Source organism: Scylla paramamosain, chromosome 38, assembly GCF_035594125.1.
Source record: "Scylla paramamosain isolate STU-SP2022 chromosome 38, ASM3559412v1, whole genome shotgun sequence".
NCBI classification, from domain to species: Eukaryota; Metazoa; Arthropoda; class Malacostraca; order Decapoda; family Portunidae; genus Scylla; species Scylla paramamosain.
In genome coordinates this window covers 7,068,562-7,093,734 of record NC_087188.1, presented here as the reverse complement: position 1 = coordinate 7,093,734, position 25,173 = coordinate 7,068,562, and the positions used below count along the sequence as shown (strand labels likewise).

At 42.6% G+C, this 25,173-nt stretch overlaps 2 protein-coding genes and 1 long non-coding RNA gene across 5 annotated transcripts in view; 2 read left to right on the top strand and 1 right to left on the bottom strand.

The window, feature by feature from the left end:
* Window positions 1-10,016, top strand: part of LOC135091658 (ADP-ribosylation factor-like protein 5B) — a 23,642-nt gene extending 13,626 nt beyond the window's left edge. The window contains exons 2-4 of the mRNA XM_063989474.1: window positions 1,099-1,307; window positions 2,677-2,912; window positions 4,179-10,016. Coding sequence (XP_063845544.1) covers window positions 1,099-1,307; window positions 2,677-2,912; window positions 4,179-4,227 — 494 coding nt within the window. The 3' untranslated portion in view covers window positions 4,228-10,016. The remainder of the gene's footprint in view (window positions 1-1,098; window positions 1,308-2,676; window positions 2,913-4,178) is intronic.
* Window positions 10,017-11,042: 1,026 nt separating this feature from the next.
* LOC135091657 (uncharacterized) lies at window positions 11,043-14,061 on the top strand. Its single transcript, XR_010262593.1, has 5 exons — window positions 11,043-11,107; window positions 11,270-11,352; window positions 12,864-12,964; window positions 13,561-13,798; window positions 13,921-14,061. It is a non-coding gene; the product is annotated as an uncharacterized LOC135091657 (long non-coding RNA).
* On the bottom strand, window positions 13,447-24,459 carry LOC135091656 (dynein regulatory complex subunit 2-like). 3 transcript variants are annotated; one of them, XM_063989472.1, is made up of 12 exons: window positions 24,307-24,459; window positions 21,622-21,774; window positions 21,024-21,137; window positions 19,644-19,782; window positions 18,270-18,493; window positions 17,262-17,459; window positions 16,693-16,872; window positions 15,888-16,079; window positions 15,013-15,159; window positions 14,394-14,726; window positions 13,990-14,240; window positions 13,447-13,760 (listed from the first exon to the last, which is right to left on the bottom strand). In XM_063989472.1, the coding sequence occupies exons 2-12, from the start codon at window positions 21,766-21,768 to the stop codon at window positions 13,550-13,552; spliced, it is 2,136 nt and encodes a 711-aa protein (XP_063845542.1). In that variant the 5' UTR covers window positions 21,769-21,774; window positions 24,307-24,459; the 3' UTR covers window positions 13,447-13,549. The 3 variants fall into 3 exon arrangements, with proteins under 3 accessions (XP_063845542.1, XP_063845541.1, XP_063845543.1); XM_063989471.1 differs by lacking the exon at window positions 24,307-24,459 and adding an exon at window positions 24,139-24,177; XM_063989473.1 differs by lacking the exon at window positions 24,307-24,459 and adding an exon at window positions 22,212-22,349.
* Between the last annotated feature and the right edge of the window lie 714 nt (window positions 24,460-25,173).

Below are 25,173 nucleotides of genomic sequence, written 5' to 3'. Positions count from 1 at the left end.
GTATATTTCATATCTTTTCCTCTTTTTATTTTCGTTGATGCTTTTGTCTTAACGCTGCCAGTCTTTTCCTGTGTTCTCTTGCCAGTTTTGCTTTGTTTTGTGCATTTCCTTCTTGTCTTGTGTCTCTGCATTGTTTTCTTTATTTTTTAGTTTGTTAATTCGTAGGATACATTTCAGTTTTCTCTCCATTTCCTTTTTTTTTTTTTTTTTTTTTTTTTTTTTTTTTTTTTTTTTTGTATCCTTTCTTTCATAGTGTCATTTTTCCTCCTTTTCCAGCTCAGTATTTTGCGTTGACTATTAGTAATTATCATAAACTTATTCCCTCTGATGAAGATACTGTTGTTCTGCGTTGTATTTTTATTTCACTTCCTTTTCGTCAGTTTGGTTCACACACAGTCAGGGATTTGATATGCAAGCTGCTTCCTTCTTGTTTTCATTGTTATACTGGTTCCTATGTTCTTGAAATTCAGATGTGTAAACTGTTCAGGAAAAGCGACCTTGATTGAGTGAAATTTGTTCCCAGAAGTGTAATAGGGAGAGAGAGAGAGAGAGAGAGAGAGAGAGAGAGAGAGAGAGAGAGAGAGAGAGAGAGAGAGAGAGAGAGAATCTTATCAATCTTTAATCAGACAAGTGTATAATTTACTAATGTATTTATTGTTCATATATTGCTTGTTTAATTAATAGTTTAACACTCATCTGTATAATCTATAGTCTGTTTGTGGCTCTCTTTGTGTGTGTGTGTGTGTGTGTGTGTGTGTTAAAGGGGAAAGGGAGTCATTTTTAATATTGGTTGAACATATGGCAGCACTTTCTAGATTTTGCAGTGAACTATATGGCATTCTCTCTCTCTCTCTCTCTCTCTCTCTCTCTCTCTCTCTCTCTCTCTCTCTCTCTCTCTCTCTCTCTCTCTCTCTCTCTCTCTCTCTCTCCTTTCTTTATTATTCTTTCCTTTTTACACACCTTTTTTAGCCATTCATCTTCTCTCTCTCTCTATGTGTGTGTGTGTGTGTGTGTGTGTGTGTGTGTGTGTGTGTGTGTGTGTGTGTGTGTGTGTGTGTGTGTGTTAACCAATCTCACCCAACATTCCCATCGCGGCAGAACACAAGATCGTGATGGTGGGTCTGGACAATGCAGGCAAGACCACCATCCTGTACCAGCTGCTGATGAACGAGGTGGTACACACGTCCCCCACCATCGGCAGCAACGTGGAGGAGGTGGTGTGGAAGAACCTGCACTTCATCATGTGGGACTTGGGTGGCCAGGAGTCCCTCAGATCAGCATGGAACACTTACTATACAAACACTGAGGTAGGGATGGAATAAGAGGACATTGTGTGTCATTGGGGTGTTACTCTCACTTCAGCTGTCTTGTTACTCATTCCAGTGGTGTATTTGAGTGGCCAGAAGTCCCTCAGATCAGCATGCAACACGTACTATACAAACACTGAGGTAGGAATTTAGTGATGAAACATTGTGTATAATTAGGGTGTTGCTCTCACTTCAGCTGTCATGTTACTTCTGACAGTGTTGGGTGAGTAGGAGCCCATCAGATCAGTATGAAACATTTCAGTACACATCTCATAATTTTGCATAGTCCATTTAACAACACTCTTTTGGTTACTGGTACTTTCAATGTTTTTTTTTTTGGGTCCTTGGCCACATTCCCTCATTAAGAATAATAAATATTATACAAACACTGAGATTGTATATAATATGAATCTTTGCTCCAAAATCCAGCAAGTTTATGGAAGTTGTGGTGACATGTACAAGGAACACATGTACACCTGTTGGCTCCTGGCCCAGATGCTTTGTTATGTGTGTTGGTCTCTTGCATAAGCCACAGAAGGCAGAGTTTGGTCCTGTGCCCTTGATTAAGTATTCAGTGCTGAGGAGCCATTGAGTATGCATTCCTCCTTGATGATGGGGGACTGGTGTGCCTTTCTCCTTCTTAGTGCACCATAATACCTCATCTATATCATTTGGCCTGTTACTGAGACATTTTTCCCTGTGATGTCTCCCTTAATAGCCCAAAACCTGCTATTATAACTTGTAATTACTCATGTCTCTCACTTCAACTCACCAAAAAAGTTCAGCAGATAAAAGAAAGGAATATTTTCTGATGTCTGTGTATGAATTTCTACTGGGTATATTTTTGTAGCTAGATTTTTTTTATGGTTTCTTATTTTGGAATTGAAAGGAAAGACTGCATCATTTACTTAGTACAGGATTGATTCTCTGTGGTTCTAATGAGGAAATAAACCAAGTGATGTTATATTTACAAGAAACTGTTTAAGAAATATCAGTTTTTTTTTGTGTTATGCTTTTTATACCACCTTAGTGTTTGGTTTCTCATAGCATACCACAACCCTTGGAATGGTCTGCTTGTCTTGATACACAACCAGCAATTTGTATATAAAAAGATCAACCTATACTTTGTGTTACTTATTTTTGTCCCACTTGAATATTATGTCCTCATAGCACATCACTGTCCTTGGAATGGCACGCTTGTCTTAGTACACAACTCTCCTTGAGTCTAACAACTCCCCTTCCTCCACAGTTTATCATCCTTGTCATAGATCCAAGTTTTTTGTTCCAGTAGAGTGTAGGTTCTCACAGCACACCCACTTGTCTTGGTACACAACCCTCCCTGAGTTTTACAAGTATTGTTCCTCTGCAGTTTGTCATCCTGGTGATAGACTCCACTGACCGGGAGCGGCTGAGCATCACAAGGGAGGAGCTGTACAAGATGCTGGCCCACGAGGAGCTGTCCAGGGCGGCTGTGCTCATCTACGCCAACAAGCAGGATGTCAAGGGGTCCATGAGTGCTGCTGAGATCTCACGGCTACTCAACCTCACCTCAGTCAAGAAGCACCGGTGGCAGATCCAGGGATGCTGTGCACTGACTGGAGAGGGGTGAGCAAGAGTGACTGTGTGTGTGTGGCTGACTAGAGAGTGGTGAGCATTAGTGACTGTGTGTGTGTGTGGCTGACTGGAGAGTGGTGAGCAGGAGTGACTGTGTGTTGATGTGCTGAAATTAAATGAAATGAAAAAGAGAGAGAGAGAGTATATATATATATATATATATATATATATATATATATATATATATATATATATATATATATATATATATATATATATATATATATATATATATATATTCCATGCAAAATTATTTGTAACCATAAACCAAATATAAACAAAAGCAAGAGAGAGAGTGAGAGAGAGAGAGAGAGATTGATTGATTGTATAGTATTACTGGATATGGTCTTAACCAATCTCCTCTGCCACAGTTTAAGTGCGAAAAACAATTGTGTGTGTGTGTGTGTGTGTGTGTATGTGTGTGTGTGCATATTTATGAGAGATTGTTGTGTTTCAGTGGATATGATTGCTTAATTTGTTCTGGCACAGAAGACTGAGAAACAATATTTCTTTGTGTTTGTGTGTGAAAGATGGACAGAGATTTACTGTTTTCCTGGTGATGTGATGTGCTCCATGAATTAATCTGAAGAGCATTGATGACTTTTTTTTTGTGTGTGTGTATGTGTGTATAAGATTAGAGGGAGAGATTTACCATTCCACTGCTTATGACTTGACCTATTGAGTGAGGCTTAAGCTAATCTGCTGTGATTACCATTTCTTGGAACCTCCTCAAGTGGATTGTCACAAATAGAATTAGATTTATGTTAGTTCCTGTTCATATCTCACTCCTGCACGCTCTGTCTCTCTGAACCTCCTGTCCCTCCTCTCTCTGTGGTATTTCACAGTTGGTCTTTCCTCTCTTACTCTTCCCATTGTATGTCATCTCAGTTTGTCTTCTCTCCACATAACCAAAACCATCTGAGGATTTTGCATTTCTTCATCTGTCTTTCCACTTGTATGAATAAGTATACAGATAACGTAGGAAAATAAGGAAACTGCAAGATGAGTTAACGTACATAAAGCTGCTCCTAGGCTTCTTAAAGCTTACCATCAGTCATCATCACTCATAAATTTATCTACTCTTGAAACAATGGAAGATTATTAATGTGTATTCATTACCACATTCATGGATGAGGATAATAGGTGGGAGTAAGTAGGTATGTTTTGTTCAGGGACTGCCTTATGGCTCTTGTAACTTCCCTTACTTTCTTGTGTTCTTATATTGGGCTGTACTTGTAACACCTTGTCCCTCCACAGGTTGTACCAAGGCTTGGAGTGGATCGGCAGTACTTTAAAAAGCAAATGACGAAGCTACAAGCCAGTAGTCAGCAGTGTTGCCCGTCAGCTGTGATGGTGCTGGAGTGTGTGCAGTGTGAGTTTGTATGAGTGGTGGTTTGTGTTTATGACAGACTCACAGTTGTGCTTAAGTTATTTGAACCATGACGATAAATGTGTGTGTGTGTGTGAGAATTTGGTGAGTCTGTAATACTGTTATGTAATGTAATACAAGTTTTATGTAACTGAAAATTATGTTCAGGTTTTTATAGCAGTGTGTGTGTGTGTGTGTGTGTGTGTGTGTGTGTGTGTGTGTGTGTGTGTGTGTGTGTGTGTGTGTGTACATGCATGCATGTGCAAGTGCATGTAAGTGTTGTAAAAGCTGTTTGCTATTTAAATCAGTGCAGTAGCCTTGTTTGCACAGGTGTGTGTGTGTGTGTGTGTGTGTGTGAGTGAGTATGAAAGAGAAGCTTACATGCTCTCAAGTTTCTTCATCCAGACTTGAGGAAAGTTATGAGTGAGTGAGTCCTTCCATTTTTTTTCTCATGGTTCCATTGACGTCTTTGGCAGTTTATTAATATGATATTTTAGATCCCATTTAGCTTCATTTTTTAGTCTTTCATTGTAATCATAAGAGTAGCAGTAGTAGCACACCATCAGCATTTGTTGCATAATGTCATCTTTACATGAGTTTCGTCTCATTTCAGCGTTGGTTTTCACAGTTGTTCATTGAGTCATTGTGTCTTTTTCTAAGGTCACTGGGACGAGATGTGAGTGTTTTCAAGTGTGTGTGTCAAGTCGAATGTTGTTGTCGTGATTAGTCACTCATGAAAAAGGTTGCACTACATGAAAATCAGCCACCCCAGCTCTTTTTTGGTAAGGGCTAAGTTATGTATCTTATCTCTTTCTATCTATACAGTCTAGCTTAACTTCACCTGGGATGGCCTAGGTTGGCCAAGTCATCTGTGTTAGTTTATCCCTTAATATCTCCTGCTGCCTCCATTTCTTTATCTGTATGTAGTTAACCTAATTTGATTTAACCTAACCTGACCTGGCTAACATAACCTAACTCACCCTGCTAATAGTTGATCTTTTTATGATCCTGTACAGCAGACAAAAAGAGCAATTTTCATTCTGCTGAGTTCTCCAGTGGCTGTTGTTACATTTAATTCAGGCATTTGGTTCAAGAGAATTAGGACTATTTGATTTGGTATTGTCACATTTACTTGTGCCACAAACCTGAGGGGAATTGAGGGTCATCATATTTTCTGGGGACACAAACTTGCTTTCCTTCTTAAGTCTAGAGTTTCAGTTTTGGATGTGTGCCAAAGTTATCATACTGTGAGGTGTACTGTGGCCTGGGACTGCCTTTGTATGAGTATCTTAGCAATTGGTCACACCATTCACCATCTTTCCTCCTGCTGACGCCATGTTGGTGCTCCCACAAAAGGCGTATTTTCATAGTCCTAAACCTCACTTTTTTAGGCTTTAGTGGAAATAATTAAGATTTTCAAGGATGTTGCCATGATGGTAGTGATAGTTTAAGAAGGATTATGAACTATCAAGGGGAAAAACATCCATAAAAAAAGGTTAGTCATCTCTGTGACCTTTGAAAATAATCGTAATGAGTGAACCATACATTTAGAATATGGGGCATGGTGAGACTATTCATTGCACTGGGTCATCTTTGAATGTTTCCTAATACCTGTGTATATTAATTCATATCTCGCATCACCACCATTCATAACTCAGGACTGTTGCTTTTTCTTGTGCTGAATGTGTATCTTGAGGACTGCAGAGAGGATAAGTCAGTCATTAGTTTTCCATGGACACACAGCCTTCTGGTGTTGAAGTATGATATCTAAGTGTATGATCTCCAGTATGTTATTCCAACCTTATTTTGCACCATGTTTAAAATCAACCTAAATAATGTATTAGATATTATTCAAAGACAGCAAAACATCAGATCCATCCCTTCATGTTAAGCCTAACTAACTAACTTGGCCTGACATAGATCTCTTTTCCTGTGTGGGGATTCCTGTGTGTCTCGGTAGATGGGTCAAGGTGGCAGGTCCAGGGGAAGGAGAAGTAGCCTGTGACACATTCCATTAATTCCTTGTTTGCTGCTTTGTGAGTTGTGACATCAGTGTGAGTGGAAGGAGTGGGTGCTTCAGTTGTAGTCAGATGTGGATTAAATTTCCACACTCCCATTGTTCATTGTTTCCCAGAATTTTAAATTTCTCAATCTGCTGGTAGTCTTATAGTGTCTAACACTATAACAAGTGAGTATTAGCAGAACAGAGGACGTAAAGGTGAAGAGAGAATGGTGAGTGCATGAGAAGTATGGAGTTGACTATAACTTTACCTCCACTTGGTCTGTCTGTTGAGGCAGACATCAGACATTGTTTCTTTGTCTCCAGTTTGACCCTTTGATGTGTGTGTGTGTGTGTGTGTGTGTGTGTGTGTGTGTGTGTTACAGAGTGACCACAGGTGGGCCACTCTTTGCTTCCCTAATTCTCTTAACTATTGTTCACATTGTCCATTATATAAAAAAAAATTAAAATATCTTCCCTTTCTTACTGTTGATGAAATACTTTAGTGTGGTGTGTGAAGCATAAATGGCAATAACTTGTCTACTTTGCCTCACATTTTCCTTACCAATGCAGCCTTGAGAGAAATTTTGAGTTAGTCATGATGTCTTTTATTGCTACTCTAGTCATTTAGAACAAAGTCAATAGTTGTCGTGTTCGTGCTAATTTTTGGGGATGAATGAATTGAATATGTGCCGCTGAGGCTGACGGGTGAGTCACTTCTCCGAATTCTGCCCTTAGGAAATTCTCTCCATGAAAACCCACTTCAAAAATATCAGTCAAGATAATTTTCCCCATGATAAACTCCCCTAATCTAACATAACCTAACCTATCTAGGGGTAACTTACTTATGGAGAAGTCTTGTGAGTGGAACTTTCATGGAGGAAATTTTCCATGGGGAGGAAATGTACATTATACAGGCTAGGCATGTGTGGTGTTGTACAGTGTGCTGGACTGAGGGGGCATGTGTAGCATCAGACGCCCATGTGTGTGCTGGTTCCTGGATCCTGAGGCTTTGTGAACAGTGACAGTGCTGGTGTGGGTGACCATCTGTAACCTTGGACATCAATATGTTACTTGACACTGAACTCTGTGTTAGCAGTGGAGTGAAGGACCCATTCTCTAGTACAACATGTGCAATATTTACCTGGATGATTACTGCTGAATGAAGGAACCTGTTGGTTTGTTCCCAACACCTAAAGATCTATCCCATAGTGAAGGTTATTTATTTTTTTACTGAATTAAATGTCACTTAAGAACCTCCTTGTGTTACTTCATGACATGAATATCATAACCAAGTGTGTGCTGTGATGCAAGGTTAGGAGGTTGTTATGTGGTGCTGTTCAGGTTAGAAATGCTTGTCACTTTGGGGTGTTGAATGTTTAGGTGATCCAGCTATTTTATATTGCCTATTGTGCTGCAGGCTAAGGTAAAGTGTAAACTGGTGAAGTGAATGCTATTGTTCTGCTAACTTTCCTTCATGGTGTGTACATATTGATGTGTTTGGGTGGTGACCTTGAATGAGTCACTTATGCTTGAATCTCAATTTCTGTTACAAAGGCAAAGAACATAATGATGTGCTTGGAAGACTACAAGCTTATCACAAGATGCCAATGAGTTGTCAGTAGTAACTTCTGCTGCTGTTGTAAGGGTTTCATCATTCCTAGACCATGATTTTAAGAACCTTCACCCCAAGGACTGACTGCACTCTGAAATGTTTCAGCACCTTATGTTATCTACTTTCAGCAGGTTGCAGTGGAAGTTATTAGGGTTCTCAAGGATGTCCTCTTAGCTGTAGTAATATTCTAACAATTTTTTGGTATCGTGAGTTGGAAAAGATGCCCATGAAAACCAAGCTAATCTCTGTGGCCTTTGAAAATTCCCATAATGAGACTCTAAGGTGTTGCAAAATATGAGCCTAAGACGCCCTGCTGTGGCTGGTCACCATGTACATGATGGGGAGTCTTGCTGTCTTCATTCAGGAATGAATTAGGTTGTGCTTATGGGGCAGTTTGATGGTCTGAGAAAACTGATACAAGTGCCCAAATGTAACCAGTCCTCAGTTTTGTCATTTTCTCTGCAAAGTATCTGACACTAACACATTTGCATCATCTTTGAGGCTTTATAGAAGACCTGACATGCTTGGACAAGGGCTTAGTTTAGCCGTCTCTAAAGCACAGTGGTGGACTGTGGAACTTGCCCTTTGTCTTGTGAAAGTGGCAAATTTTTTGCAAATGTTGAGGTGCTCCTGTGTCTCCACTCTACCTGGGCTTGTTACTGACAAGGTGCTTGGAAATGTGCATACTTCAGAGCAAGCACTCTTGTTGACATTCAAGGTATATTTTTTAGTTTGAAGTATTTATTTAAAAGATGAATGTACATGAAGGCAAGTTAGGAGGGGACTGTGTTCATCTTGAGTAGCTGTTTGGAATCTAAATTTATCCTCAAAGTTTTATTCCATGACATTCATTTAACCACAAAAATTAGGTCTTTTAAAATTTTACATCCTGATCACAGATGGATGTTGGAAATTTTAAGTTTTTAATCTTCATTATACCAAACTGAAATTCCCATTAGAAATAATTAATATGAGGGGAAGATTCAATAAATGAAGAAAGCCAGTGCCACAAACATCTGCCACAGCTGCTGAGGGTGACCGCAGACTCTCCTGAGAAGCCTGTCATGTTCCTCAGCTCCTGAAGGAAGGAGTTTGGTCCATTAGATTAATCACACTCTTGTCAAGTCTGACAGGCATTGTTGGATAAAAGTGAATGTGTTGCTTCGGGGAACAATGGGAACTTTTGATACTGTGCATGTGGTATCTTTTGTGACCATTACAGTTTTATATCATCTGACTCAGTATTAAGCAAGTTTTTAGACATTTTGTACATACAGAATCAAGAGTTAACGATGCATGGGTTTTATATGATTGAGTTCAGTCTCGTTCATTCAAGACCTGGATCTCCAGCTTCCAGTTAGGACACCAGACTTGTGAACAAACTTTTGCTTATAAACAAGATGAGTGCAAAAGTTATCCATACATTTAGTCACTGCTCATTTAGATAATGTAACAATAATAATCTCAGTTTAGTCATACATAGAAGAACACAAGAATACAGTGAATATAATATCAGTTGATGCTCTAGGAGTATTTCTTGTGGGGTTTTTTACTATTCACGAGTTCAATAAATACATATCTTTTCTATACATATGAATGTAAGTGTTTTGATGTGGAGGAAGTAATTTTTTGATAAGCGGCCACATTTCCTAGCTCCTGTTGAAATGTGAGAGAGAGAGAGAGAGAGAATGTAAGAGCATCCTTTTACTACTGTTGTTTTCCCCACCTCTGTCTACACACATTCATTCTGTCTTCAGTGAAAGATTTTTTTTTTTTTTTAACTCCTGTTGAAATATGATGTGAGAGAAAGAGAACATACTCTTATCATTGACCCATAGCTGTTTTCCCCATCTCTGTCTACACAAACTCATTCTGTCTACACACACATGGCTCCCCATCCCCTCCACGGTGACCCTCCCTCCCGCCCTCACGGTGGCGGCGGCGGCGAGGGAGGCACAGCTGGTGGGGGCGAGGAGGGGCCGCCACAGCCACACTCAGCCGTGGCTCAACACAGACACTTACTGCTGTTTTATATGTGTCATGTACTGTACCATGTTTCATAAAGTGTATATAGGAAAAAGAAGTTGTATATTTTCAATAAGAATAATTTTATGAACTGGTTTCCTTTACCTTTCCTTGGAGTTTGCTAGTAATACTTGGAGCAATTTCTGAAGACTTGCAACATATTAAAGTCAATAAAGGGTTCGAAAGGAAATACAAATTGAATGACTTAGAAAACCAAATATCATGAGGTGATTTTTTTTTTTTTTTTTTTTTTTTTTTTTAGGAAGATTGTCAGCTGGAAGAAACCTGCGTTGTTAATTCATGTTACATCCCTACAACCAAATGTTGTAGAGGCATTTACTTTGTACTTGAAAGTTTAGAGGATATCTGCGTGGGGCGTCCTGGTGGGGTGCGGTAATTATACTATTGTTACGATGCCCCGTTGAATTAGTCTGCTGCTAACAACCTTCACGTGGTTCTGTGGTACGGGCAGCGACAAATCATAGATAAATCAAGGTGAGCAGTGAATCATCAAGAATCTCTCTCGTGTTGTGTGGTGGTGTGTTGTGTTTTGTAATCAAATGAGTGTTTCTCAGGATGATGGATTAATCAGTGAGGTAATGGAAGAAGGTAAGTGCTCGTTGAACTGCCGATTTTGGTGTAGAGAAAACATAACTGGGGGCAACGTCTGGATGAGGGGATTGCGAAGTGACGAAAGATGGCGAGGACGACATGGATAGAGGATATGTGTAAGTGAATGGCACGGGAAGGGAAAGTTGAGGAGCATAGGAATGAGAGGATGGAAGATAAAGGAGAAAGCAAAAAGTCACGACCCTTATCCATTATTGTTAATTTTCACCCTTGTCTCAAAAATGGTAAAGACATGATCCACTCCCCAGTAGTACAGATCTAACAAGCCAATACTGTTTCCACGATTTAAGTGCTCATGTGGGACTGTTTAGCCTCCCTTGCCAACACAGTACTCCGGTAATGTGACTCGTCCTGGTGCGGGCATTGGAAGTTCAGGCGTGAGTCTTGCTATGCGCAGTGTGCTGTTGGAGTGATTCGCGCAGACGGGAGGAAAAGGTAACGAGTGGGTGAGGCGAATTCAGAAATGTTTCGAAACAAGTATCAGGCAATGTTTCCTTCAGCCCTGCTGTGTGGGGACGGTTAGCACTCGGTGTCTGAGCGGCTCTAAGGTAAGGTGTATTTGTGTGATATTTTCTAATCACCAAGCTTGTCATTGGCTAGAAGATATTGTGTGTAAAGGTAGTGCTGGGTTGGCGTGTAGGGATTGTGTTAGCGTGAAACAACTAAATTGCGTGTCAAGCTATTCATACAGATGTGTTTGTTGCTAACAGCTACAAAAGACTGGCGTGTGTGAGGGAAGAATGGTGAACCAGTCAACACCACACCAGCTCTCCACACCAAGCAGGACCAGCAGGTAGACCAGACGCGGGGAGCAGCTTGTCACGCACTGAGTGGGGCTGCTGAAGGAGTGTTGTTAATTTGCAAGGTTGAAATTTGATGTAGTTCTCAAGATTTACTTTGTGGCGCTAAAGGTAGTACATCTTTAACGACGCGCACCAACCTTGTCAGTGCCGTGCAGGCTTGCTAAGACAGCGTTAAGATTACATGCCCATTTAAAAAAAAAAAAAATTGTCGGCGCAGTGAAGGTCATTGGGCACAGTTTGTTAGTCACTGGTTCACGTAGCATGGAGTGTCTGTTGGTCAAGTTGTTCGAGGTTATCATGCCGTGCTGATGTGCTGGGTGGTGGCGAACTTGTTGGGTAGTAAGGGAGTGAGGGTGAGGACGCTTGTAACTGTCCCAGCACTGGTCAGTGTCAGAGAATTGAAGGGGGACGAGTTCCTAGGGAACTGCTCATTAAACTATTATGTGTATTTACCACTTCTGATATCTGGTGATCTTTGATTATCAGAATCGGTGAATGAAATTATTATTCGTGCAGTTATAAACTGTTACAAATTTCCGTAAATACAGACCAGAAACCAATGATTTGCCCACCCCCCCCCTTCCCTACATAGACATTGGTGGTCACGGGGACTGGAGGCTCAATCATCGTACTTGGGCAACCTGCCCGTCAAGACAAGGGATGTGGTTTAATACCTATAATACCTTAAACAAGACAACGTGTATGCGGTATAAGTTATGCATTAGGGATACTTGTCTCTAATACAAGGTGTATGCGGTATAAATTAAGCATTATGGATAATTATCTCTAATACAATCAATGCATACTTTTCTATGAAACTCAACATAAACCTTTTAGTAGTATTCACTGTTGCTGCTTGTATGTGTTATCAACAGCGATTACTATTAATTATTAACTGCGATTACTATTCTTCGTGTACAGCATACATGAGTTGACGGAGACATTGTTGACCTGAGGGGAGAGGAGGGGATAGCAGTTGTCGGAGTACGATGATGGAACCTTAAGTCTACATGACCGCGATTAGTTCAGACCCTTCTACTGTATCTGCTGTGCGTGAGACGCTTAAGAGTCTAATCATGTACTGTGGCAGTCTCAATCATGCTTACGAGTTAGAACATTACTTCGCAGCTTGTCCCGCATTTATGCAGGGTCGCTGTTCGTGATGAGCCTTGTCTGTGTACATCCGAGGCAACCTTCTCATTTCTTAAGAAAAGTTAAATTACTGACTTTACGAGACTATAGCGGCATTTTTGGAGGCACTGTTTTAGCACTACATCCCTGTAAATCGGTCCATCCGTTTTCAGTTTAGCCTCCTTCCCACTAACATCTTGTTAATCCTTTCCTGCGTTTTCAAAAATTAGAAGTTAGTATTCCTTATTAACTAAAAAGTGTTAAGCTTATTTTAGTAGTTGTAATTTTTTGGCACTAATACATGGAATAGCTTTCTTTTATGATATTATATACTACATTGTACATTTTTTGCTGGCATGTTGTTTTGCAGGTGTCTTGTGATGTAGCAGCGTTATATGGCAGACGCGCGGCGCCCAGTCTGGTGAAAGTGACGAAGGGAGGGAGAAGTACGCCTGCTGTACAACGTTAAGGGTATATTAGTTACGTTTGAACTGTGTGTCAGACTCGGTGATTGACTGTGATGTCGATTAATGAGCAGCAGTGTTGAAAGTCTCGAAGGAACTCCCAAAATAACAATAAATCCATGTATATTTAGTTTTTTTTTTTTTTTTTTTCGTTTTTCCCTCGAGTGGAGAACGTTTTTCTCCGGAGACCCTTCGAGGCGTATATATATATACTTTATTACATGTATCTCGAGACTCTCTCGAGGTATTTGAGAAATTACTTTATACAGTATATATATCTATTTCCAATGAATAAATAAATAGTAAATACATCTCCACTGAATAGTAAATTATTTGATACTTTTATTATCAAAGTACCACTGAATAGTAGTAATAAATTATTCATGAATATGAAGTATGAATAAAAAATTTAATTATTCATTCTTCACTTAATAGTATTTACTACATTTATATAGTAATTAATAATTTACTTACCACGGAGTTGTGTAGTAATATTTGTTTTATTTATTAAATAAAAAGTTACAAAACGAGATAGTATGAAGGGACTACATACACCACGCCGAACTGGTTAGGGTGACTGACAACTGAAGAATTATGTGGCAGTGAGCCTGGTGATGGTGGTGGTACCAGGATCAGGGTGACGCGGCGCGGCGTAGTGCAGGGCCATAGCGCGCAGCAACACACGCCCCTCCTGCACCATCACGCCGGCGGGAGGCAAGGGACTGGGGGGCCCGCTGCTGCCGCTGGAAGGACTGTAGAAGGAGACACCGGTGCTCCTAGCAGGGAGAGACTTGGACCGCCCCCTGCAGAAGGAACATGGGAAATAAAACTACAGGACAGGGTAGCTATATCCCGACAGTGCCAACCAAGAAATTATATGCGTACGTGTGTACATGACTTCTTTTGCTAACATGATTGAAATTTACACATGAACACACTGTATATATACAAACTTGCTTACAGGTCCTGGAACTCCTGTGTATCTTCAGCTCAAATCTATTGATACACACGTAGCAGCGACGCTTTACGAACCTAACGTCTCCTGCGGTGGGGACGCAGGGCGGCAGGCCTCCTACACAGAGCGGCGTGGTGGAGGGCAGGCGCAGCGCGGCGTCACTCATCCCTAGGGACACAAAATACTTCTTCAGAAGGGCTCTCAGGTGACGTCCCTCCTCCCGTAGCGCCGCAGCCTCTCCGCGTAGGGCCAGACGCTCCAGCTGCACTTGGTGGTACTTGCGCCAGAAGTTACGCAGCCCGTCGTGTGTCCTGAGCGCCGCGTCTGCCTGTAGGATTGAATGATGGAGAGAAAAAAAAGTTAGTAGAACTACTAATTCACTCACTCCCAATTTCTTTCCTGAAGTGTGTGTGTGTGTGTGTGTAGATGCGCGCGCGGCGAGCGCAATTTCTCTCTCTCTCTCTCTCTCTCTCTCTCTCACCTCCTGCAGCACAAAGTCTGGGATGGGCCCAAACTCCTCGCCTTGCGCTGCGTCGTGGTTAGCCTCCTCGTGGAACAGCAGCTCGTTGATCCTCTCCAACTTCTCCCTCCCAAGCGACGTACCCCGCCCGCCTGGGTGTGGGGGGTGAGGTGGCGGCGCAGGCGTGCTGGCGTTGGAGTTAGCGGAAGAGGAAGAGGAGGAGGGAAGGTGCGGTAGAGAGAGGGCGCTGCTCGGCTGTGCTTCCGTCTGTGTATCCGCGCCCTCATCTGACTCCTGGTGCTGCTGCTCTTCGCCTATGTTCGCTTTGCTCCCCTTAGGAATCTTCTGCGTCCTCTGAAGGAGAGAACTTTTTTTTATTTGATTCCGCCTCATTTTACACCTTATACGTCTTCAGTAACCAGTGTATATAAGGAATATAGCCACACATTCAACCCGACTCTCGCTCACTCCCTCTCCAGTGTAGTCTAACAGTGTAGTCTCTAACCTGTTCAACACACATGCTAGGAAGTAAAAGGTAAAAACACTATTACATTTATTATTCCCCTGTCACAATGCCCAGTGCATCAATAAAATATCACAGGAGCCCAGTTGACCACACACGTGACCCTGCACGCCCTACCTTGCTTCCGGTGGCGGGGCGGAGGGGCTGGCGGCCGGTGTGACCGCCTCGGGAGGATCGAACAGTGGAAGCCCCCTTGGAGGAATAAACGGAGGAGCCAATGCCTTCGTCCGTCTCTGAGTGCATCCCTACCAGTGTCTCTGTCTCCTGGGGAATGTGAGGAGACAATGTGGGTAAGGACGGGAAGGAGGCTGATGTGGAAGATGACTGATTTTTATGGAATGTGGAATCTAACCACTAACCAAGGGCAACTAAAAATTAATAAAATAAAGGTACGCACCAGTGAGTCCCTTCCCTAAGTACGCAGAGAAATATATCTTTAAGGATTAATTATGAGAAATATCTTGACACCTCCCTACACCACCTCATCCCTACACCCCCTTCTAAGAACAGTTCAATTGAAGTCATAGGTAGTAGGTAAAAAAAAAAAAAATACAAAAACAGACAGAAATCCATCATTTACAATATACGGGATGAAAGGAAAGACTGAGAATACTGGTTCACTCTAAAGAGGTGGACAGAACATGGGTGAGAGAAGGAAGCTTTGTGCAGCGAGGTCCGCGGGAGGGGTGGAGACACGCACTTGGACTTCAGATAAAAAGAACAGATAACGTGAAAATAGTAAGAGATGCAACATTGCAGCGATGAGAGAGAGGCTGATGACAGCCAAGCCAAGAGATGCATGCAGCGATGAGAGAGAGAGGATGAAGACGTCGTCAGTTTGAGGAGAGCAGTTTGATCAGACGAAATGCTTTTTGATTCCACTGAGAAACGAGGTGAACGATGGGTAAATGAGAGGTTGAAATACGTAAAATAGACAAAAAATAATTAAATAAATAAATAACAAATACCCTCCTGCACCGCTACAGCATTACCGGAGGGGCGGGACGGGCCGGGGGTAGAGCGAGGAGGTCCACGGAGGGTTGAGGGGAGAGGCGGGAGGACGCATCGGCAGCGATGGAGGGTGGGAGGAAGGGAAGGTTGCGATCTCTGTTAGTTTCCAGCCGCCGACAGACCGCAGCGAGTTCCAGCACCGTCTGCCCCTCCTTCAAGACCTGCGTCACTCGCTGAAAAGTGTGGCTAAGTTAAAACTTGAAGATGATTGCTGGAATGTGTTTGTGAGGTGATGGTGATAGAGAAGGGCGGAATATGCGAGTGAGAATGAAGTGAAGAGATGAGGAGGGAAAAGATATGGGGAACAGGAGAGGGGGAGGTGAATAGGAGGGATAGAACGAGATAAAGAGATGACGAGAGAATAGAAGGGGTAAACAGAAGACTAGGTGAAAAGATGGGGAAAGAAGAAAGGAAGAACAGGACAGAATGAGGGGAGGAAAGAAGAAAGGAAGAACAGGACAGAATGAGGGGAGGAAAGAAGAAAGGAAGAACAGGACAGAATGAGGGGAAGAGGTGGTGGTGAAGAGATGGCGAGAGAAAAGTTCAAGAATGAAAAGAGATGGCGGGAGAGGAAAGAGGAGGGATAGGAAAGAATGAGGTGGATATGGCGTGAAATAGGAGAGAATATGATGATGGATAAAATTTAAAAATATATAATAGGTGCAAACAGAGAGCAATGTTAAAACTATAACAATTTTATACAACAAAGATGAAGAAGGAAGAGAAAATAGGGAAAAAAATATAAACGGAAAAGAGAAATGGCGATATAGAGAGAGAGAGATTCACCAGTGTGGCCTGATCGCCCCGTGCATTGATAGCCTTGAGCAGCGTGCGGCCTGCCACCCGTTGCCCCGCCGTGGCTGCGCGCACCACGCCCACAGCACTCCGCAGACGACGCAGCTCCTGCTCGGCCGCTGTGGGGGACCTCTCCTGCCGCAGCTTCTTCCTCAGGGCGTCCACCTCACCCTGGCGGCAGGAACAGGACCAGGAGGGAGTGTTGCTGGTTTCTGAGTTAGGTCTACTACTACTACTACGACCATTACTACTACTACTACTACTACTGCTACTACTACGACCACTGCTACTACTACTACTACGACCACTGCTGCTGCTGCTACTACTACTACTACTACTATTTCTACTGCTGCTGCTACTTTTACTACTACAACTATCATTCCTCCTCCTCCTCCTCCTCCTCCTCCTACTACTACTACTACTACTATTACTACTACTACTACTACTACTACTACTACTATCCTACTCCTCCTCCTCCTTCTCTTCCTCTTCCTCTTCTTCTTCCTCCTCCTCCTCCTCCTAGCACTACCACCACCACCACCACCACTACTACTCGCTACCTGCATTTCCTTGGTGGACGCAGTGATTGAGGAAAGCGTGGCGCGGTGGGACGCGACTCTCTTCTGCAGGCGGTGGCAGGAGGCCCTAAGCGTGGAGGTGTCTGTCTGGTGCTGCCTCACACTCGCCGCCAGTTGCCCCCACGCCCTCTCCAGCTGGCTCTCCCGCTCCACCCGCGCCGCCGCCACCTCCTCCTCCAGCTACCGGCAAGTGTTATGGATACTGACTGATATTTTCATTTGCCGTTTAGTTTTCACATCATATACACTGAAAATAAGTAATAATGACAAGGCCAGGTCCAGGAAGGCGAACTTTCAATAGGACCTGAAGGTTTTCCTATAAAGATGTGTAGCAAGGGACTGACGGGCCTGTGAAATTATATACACAACTGCATACACAATAATAATGCGTACACATGTATATTAGTACAGAGAGAGAGAGAGAGAGAGAGAGAGAGAGAGAGAGAGAGAGAGAGAGAGAGAGAGAGAGAGAGAGAGAGAGAGAGAGAGAGAGAGAGAGAGAGAGAGAGAGAGAGAGAGAGAGAGAGAGAGAATTACAACCACTCTTCCTTTGACTCAATATTACGTGTCCCACAAACACACACACATCTCTACTTTTTTCCTCTCTTTCCCTTTTTTTTCTCCCTCCTCCTGTAAGACAACGCATGCACCTCCTCATCATCTCCTTTCCCTCTACTTCTCTCCATCCGACTTGCAAGCAAAGCAACCTACACAGACCAAAACAGCATATTTCTCCCCGAAGCTCTCCCAAACACAGCCACTAGCATAATTCATCATCAAACTCACCTCTTCCCCTCCTCTCTGCTTTCCTGGATCAAATTCTCCCAAACACAGCCACTAGCACACTTCTCCATCAAACTCACCTCTTCCCCTCCTTCCTTTTCACCATCAAACTCTCCAAACACAGCCATCAAACTCTCCTCTTCCCTTCCTTTGTACTTCCCAGCATAAAACTCCTCCCAAACACAGCCACGAACCGAAAAAACAAACCTGAGTGGTGATCTGCGTGAGGGTGGTGTGAAAGGCTGCTAGCTGCTCCTTCTCTGACAGGTCGTGGTCCCGCTGCGATGCCTGGAGCACAAGGGACAGGCGGCGCAGCTGGTGGAGATGCGTGGCGCTAAGATGCTCCGTCCCAGCAGCCGCGGTTCCCGATATCTCAGCCTCGCGCCCTCGTAGGTACTGAGTGAGGACGCTGACGTGTTCCTCGTGCAGCTCTGCCGGGGGGGGAAGCAGCAGGAGGAACTAGTGTGATGATGATGGGGAGAAGGGGGAAAATCATGAACAAGAGAGAAAAGTGGTTGAGAAGGGAGAAGAGGAAGGAGAGAAGGGAGTTGTTGAGGAGGAACAGAAGAGGAGGGAGGAACTCTGAACTCTGCGGAGGGGGAAGCAACAGGAGAAACTAGTATGATGATGATGAGGAGGAGGAGGAGAAAAATCATAAATAAAAAAGAACAGTAGTTGTGGAGGAGGAAGAGAAAGGGGAAGAGAAGGGAGATGAGAAAAGGAGGAAGAAAATCTGCCGGAAGAGGAGGAGAAAGAAAATCTGCCGTGGGAGAAGCAGTAGGGAGGTTTCAAAACTGCAAATTTTGGCTCCACTTCTGACTGCACTCTTATGGGACTAGAGCCTTCAGTGGACCTTCACTATTTAAACGAGAGAGAGAGAGAGAGAGAGAGAGAGAGAGAGAGAGAGAGAGAGAGAGAGAGAGAGAGAGAGAGAGAGAGAGAGAGAGAGAGAGAGAGAGAGAGAATTTATGAGTTTGACAGAGATAAAATACTGTTAAGGGCGAACTTTTTCCTCATTTTAACCCTCGGCCAGACATCTTAACATTATTTTCCCTATTTCATTTCTTTCACTAGTACACTCGACAACCCAAATGTCTGGATATAGGGAAAAAAAATGTATAACTATTTTTCCTCAGTAACATCATCAATTTGTTTTGTTGTTTACCTTTAGCAATGAGAAGCTAGATGCGCTTTGCTAGATTTATAGGAAGTCGATAACAAATAATAATAAAAGTAGTAGTAGTAGTAGTAGTAGTAGTAGTAGTGTTACTGATGTGCCCAGACTTTTGGGTCGCCCTGTATTAATGGTCAGGTTAGAATAGGTTAGGTTAGAAATTAGATTAGATTAGGGTCGGGTTGGGTTTGGTTACGTTAGGTTAAGTTTAGTAAGGCTAGGTTACTTTAGAATAGGTTTGGTAAGCTTTGGTTAAGTTTGGTAAGGCTAGGTTAGATTTAGTAAGGCTTGGTTACGTTAGGTTAAGTTAGGTTAAGTTTGCTTTGGTAAGGTTTGGTTACGTTAGGTTAAGTTGCGTTAGGTTAATACGTTAAAACAGTAGAATAACAAACATCGTCTTCCCTCACCTGACAGCTTGTGAACGGCGGCGAGGTGGTTCTGTGCAGCCTGGGCACGCTGGTGGTGCGCCTGAGCAACCTGTGACCTGAGCAGCTGGATGAGGCTGTTCAGTCTGGTGGTGCCCTCCGCTACACGCTCCCGCAACTCCTGCAGGGAACGGGGGAGCGGGAGGAAGAGGGAACGGGAGGAGTTGGATTAAGAGAGTAAAAAAAAAAAAAAAAAAAAAAAAAAAAGTGAAGCGCGAGGAAGAGGAGGAGGAGGCGAAGAGTGAAAGTGAAGGAAAGATGAAGGGTGACACAATGAAGGAAAGGATGAGGGAATAAAAGATAAAGGAAGGAAAGGAAGGAGAGAATGAAGGATGAAAGAAGGAAGGGAAAGAAATGCAGCGTGATGAAATGAGAGAACGGAGGAAAATGGAGGATGAAAGAAAAAAGGAAAGGGAGGAAAAATAAGAAGGAACGGCAGTAAACAAGGAAAATATGAACGAAAGAACGATGAAGAAAGGTTGGAGAGAGAGAGAGAGAGAGAGAGAGAGAGAGAGAGAGAGAGAGAGAGAGAGAGAGAGAGAGAGAGAGAGAGAGAGAGAGAGAGAGCAATTAAGCGTATACGAATGAAAGAAATAAGAAAACAAGGGATAAAGAAAAAAAGAAAGGCAGCAACAGAAGGGTGACAAGCAGCATGCAAGCAAATACGAAGGAAAGGAAGAAAAAAAAAGGTGAGGCAAATCATAAGAGCGATCATTGACTCACCTCATGCAAGCCTCTGTTTCACCCTCCCTCCTGCCTCATCTATCTTACATACAGTAAACTTTTATTGGATTTAAGTGGCAATACAAATCTGAGCTTCGATTCCCACTTGAACCTAGCCTCAAACTCGATCCTCGCCTCAGACTTAACCCGTTCACTGCGATATGCAACAATTCACAACACTAGGAGCAAGGCATGAAGTCTCTATAAGCATCTACAAGAAGGAAGGAGGTAAACGAGAATAGGAGTTGCAGTTTCTAGCCAATACAATGTTTGCAGGTGGCTGAAGAAGAAATTATGTCTGAGCAGTTATTGGTTAGGAAAAGATGTGCGAAGATCAGTGAAGGAATTCATTTTGATTCTCGCGTTAAAAATTTGACCTAACCCTGAAGCTTGAACTTAAATTACCTAACCTATCACCTTTCACCTCTCATCCTGTATAAAGTCAATGTGTTTTTCTATATTGAATCTGAGTAGCAATAACAACTTTGAACGAACTAAAACTACATCACCCTCCCTACTACCTTACCATCCTCTATAAACCAATATTGTTAACTTATATTGAATTTGAGTGCCAATAAAAAAAAATGTATTCGAAAGAAACTGTCTCAGCATCCCTCCACCGCGCCTCCGTCAGCGTACCTGGAGCTGCGTGGAGAGCGTGGACGTCTTGGCCTCGCGCAGCACCTCCCGCCACTTGGTCATCAGCCGCGCCTCGTTCACCTCGCCCTTCTTCCTCTCGTCCGCTAACTTGAGCTACGGGTGATGAATTATAAAGAATTATGAATTATAAAGAGCATGAATTAGTGATGTGCTTTAACAGATGGAGAGTACTGCCGCACTGCAACTATTGTTTCGGCTTAACTATCATTGCTACTACTCACTTAATATTACCTTTGTTTAACTGTTGTTGCTGCTGCTGCTGCTGCTGCTGCTGCTGCTGCTACTACTACTACTACTACTACCACTACTACTACTACTACTACTACTGGACAAATCAATATATTTTATCAATTTCTTTTAAAAGGAGATTACTACTACTACTACTACTAAAAATACTATTACTATTACTACTACTACCAAAAACTGCTGCTACTACTACTACTACTATTACTACTACTACTACTACTACTACTACTAGTATTACTAATACTACTACTACTAAACTATTACTAAACTGGATCTTGAGACAAAAATTAGTTAAGGAACAGATAAAAACAGGTGAGGACAAACAGGTTACCTTGAGGAACCCCGCCAGCAGCTCCTCCTTCCTGCGGGTACTCTCCGCCTCCTGCGCTGCCCGCCTGTCTAGGTACTGCTGCCGCTGCTCCACCGTCATCCTGGCCAGCTTGTCCCCCTTCCCCTTCCCCTTCTTCTTGGGCGCCATTACCAACTGCCGAGAGACACACACTATTAAATCTTCAGGAGTACAGTTGTAGGAGTAGCTAAGTTAAGTAGCCGTTAAGTCACGAATACAACAGATATATAAGTAACCATTCAAGTCGTCAATATTACAGATACAAGTAACGATTAAGACACCAGTAGGTTTAAGTAAGGGAAAGTGGGGCGCCTTGAACATAAAGGCACACTAAACTATTTGATTTTCCAGGATTAGTTGTTGTTCTTCCAGGCAGAGGATGCTTCCCGTGTGTAAGCCTTGCCCTCATCACCCACCCAGCCACCAGCAAGATGCCGGCCATTACTGGCACCCTGACCAGTGTCCAGTTGGGGATGGGACACACTGAACCAGTCACCCAAACATTTTTCTGCTGCCAAATTCGCCTCTAAGAATGGTGAGTGCTTAAGATAGGTATTAGTACAACATATCACCTTGAATACGCCGTGTAGCAGATCAAAGTCGCAGTGTGTTCACGGACCAAATTCTAAAAAAAATGTGTTCATCGTGACACACTCCCCTGCTGCATCCCCTGCCCTGAGAGCAGAGACTGGCAGAAACTGTGTGTGTGTGTGTGTGTGTGTGGTGGTGGTGGTGATATAGTGGGAGGGAAGGCAGGAAGGTGAAGGTGGAGAGTTGGTGAGGCAGGAGGAAGGAAGGAAGGAAGGAAGGAAGGAGGAGGGGGAGGAGGAGTGGTGGTGGGATTGGAGAGGCAAAAGGAGGAGAGGGGAATGTGGCGGGTTGGTGAAGCAGAAGGAAGGGGAGTGCTGAAGGGGCATGGAGAGAAAGAAATGCTGCTGCTCCTCCTCCTCTTCCTCATCATTTAAGTCGTCAATACAATAGATACAAGTATTTCTCTGTTTAAGTCTAATGTTGTAACAATCCTAAATATTGCTTAAATACTTCGAACTTTGACAGGAAAGCGACACACACTAAGGGCAGATGCAAACGGTCACGCTCAAGTCACGGCACGCTCACGGTCCGGTCACAGTACCACTTTACATATTACATGGAAGCTTTCACTCTTGCGCTCACTGTCCCCACTGAAATGCGTGTAATAATATGCGACTGGACAGTGATCTGAGCGTGATGGTCCCTATACAGTGTGCATCGGGCCTAATGATGCGTCATTTTATCTTCAGCAACCCTATGAAATTTAATTCGTCAAAATTAAGCTACACGTTCTAAAAAACTTCACTGGATGTCCCACGACACCTTTTGCTGAGAAGTGTAGTCTTTCAAAACCCTCGTTTAAATGCAAGCAAGACTAAAACCAAACTGAGAAGGTGGTGCAGTGGGCAAGGGGTCAATAAGCACTCCGCTGATAAATAGCATGCACGATAGATTTACATAAACTGACTGGCCATTAGAATCACCACTTGTTATTGATAGTTAAGCACGCAGCCAAAAGAATGTCAAATCTCACGAAACAAAATGACAAGACACTAATGCTTAAGAGTAAAACGCACAAATAACACGAATACTTTTTAAACTATCAAGAGGAACAGTCTTACATAGCAACCTAACTGGTCATTAGACTTAGTTAAGCAGCCGAGGAAAAAAAAAATAAAAAATCAAACAGCTAACTGAAAACAAATAGCTGATACCGACAAGTCCACAGCCACAAGTAACTAACTAATACTCACCAGACTAATACTCATCAGACTTGCATCCCTAACTAGTCATTAGAATCAGCTAGTGTTAGATGGTTGGGTCATTATTTGGTGTGTGTGTGTGTGTGTGTGTGTGTGTGTGTTGTTTTTAGGTCGAACCATACAAGTCATAAAATGAAAAGACGAAAGACTAACGCTGCGGGGCGAGGAATGAACAACACAAACAACAAACTATCTGAGGAACACACACATTTAACAACCTAACAGCTCTGCCCGTTAGAATCACCACTTGTTATAGACAAACATCAAAGAAAGAAAAATAGATCATCAGACCTCATTAAACGTAAAATGACAAGATAAGGGACTAATACCGAGATCAAAAACTTAAAGTGGTCATAACTACCTTGCGTGTATTGCCATAAACGATAACACTGAATCATCACTTGTTAGTTAGGTACCCAAGAAAATAAACAAATAAATAGCAAAACCTCATGAAACAAAATGACAGGACAAGACTGATGCTGAGGAGTCAATGACCACAAATACTACAAACACTCACCAAATCATACAGTGAAATAGACTTGTATACCAATTCTTAACAACTGGTGATCACAATCAACACTAGGGTTGTTATAGATGGTTAAACACCTAGGAGTGAAAAACTGAGTCAAACTTCACGAAACATAAGATGACAAGACGAGAGATTAGTGCTGAGACGTCAAACACAACAAATAACATTAATACTCACGAAATTATCAAGATGAACAGACATAGATCATAACAGACAGCTCTGCACCCATTGTCATACGTAGATACGCACCCAATAAAGTATATATTATCAACTTCATAAAACACACAATGACAAGACAAGAGGCATGCTGACGGGTCAAAAGCCACAAATAACAGGAATGCTCACCAAATGACCAAGGAACAAACTCGGAGGAACAGACGCTCACACCTCTCGACCCTCGGCCCGCCACTGGCTGGTGCGGCGTCCTTAGCAACGCGGCGGTCGCCAGGCGTGATGTCACCGCCAATGATGTGTGGACCGGATGAAGTGACGGTGTTCCAGGCTTTCAAGATGACATTCCAGGCATCTTTGTTGATATTTAGATGTTCCAGCCATTCCAGATCATGTTACAGGCGTTTTAGTTGATCTTCTGATGTTACAGGCATTTTAGTTTATGTTCCAGGTATTTCAGTTCATGTTCTATTTGTGCTCCAGGCACTTCAGATAACATTCCAGGCATTTTAATGGATGTTCTTTGTTCCAGGCATTTTGGATGATATCTCAGGCATTTTAGTAATATTTTAGATGTTCCGGGCTTTCCAAATGATGTTCCAAGCATTTATGTTTATTTTTTATTATGCTTCCGTCTTTCCGGATGATGTTTTAAGCACGCAAGTTGATTATTCAAATGTTCTACGCATTTCGGCTGATGTTCTAGATGTTCTAGGCATTCCATATGTTCCAGGCATTTCAGTTGATATTCTAGATGCTCCAGACATTTCAAATGCTGTTTCAGGCATTTAATTTAATATTCTATCCATGATATCACACTTGATGTTCCAGGGATATAAGTTGATGTTCTAAATGTTCCAGTCACTCCAGATGACGCTCCAAGAATTCGTGTTGATGTTGTATATGTTTCATTCAGGCATTCCATGTGATTTTCCAAGCATTCCATTTGATCCTCTAGATGATATATGCATTATGGATAATGTTCCAGATATTTGAATTGATGTTACAGGCATATCAACTGATGTTCCAATCATTCCTGCT

Coding starts and splice junctions, on each gene's coding strand:
- LOC135091656 (XM_063989471.1), bottom strand. CDS start 24,162: ATGTCTGTTCATCTTGATAATTTC. Junction 15,160..15,887: donor CGGCCCGTCCCGCCCCTCCG/GTAATGCTGTAG, acceptor CACATTCCCCAG/GAGACAGAGACACTGGTAGG. Junction 13,761..13,989: donor CCCACCGCAGGAGACGTTAG/GTTCGTAAAGCG, acceptor TTCCTTCTGCAG/GGGGCGGTCCAAGTCTCTCC.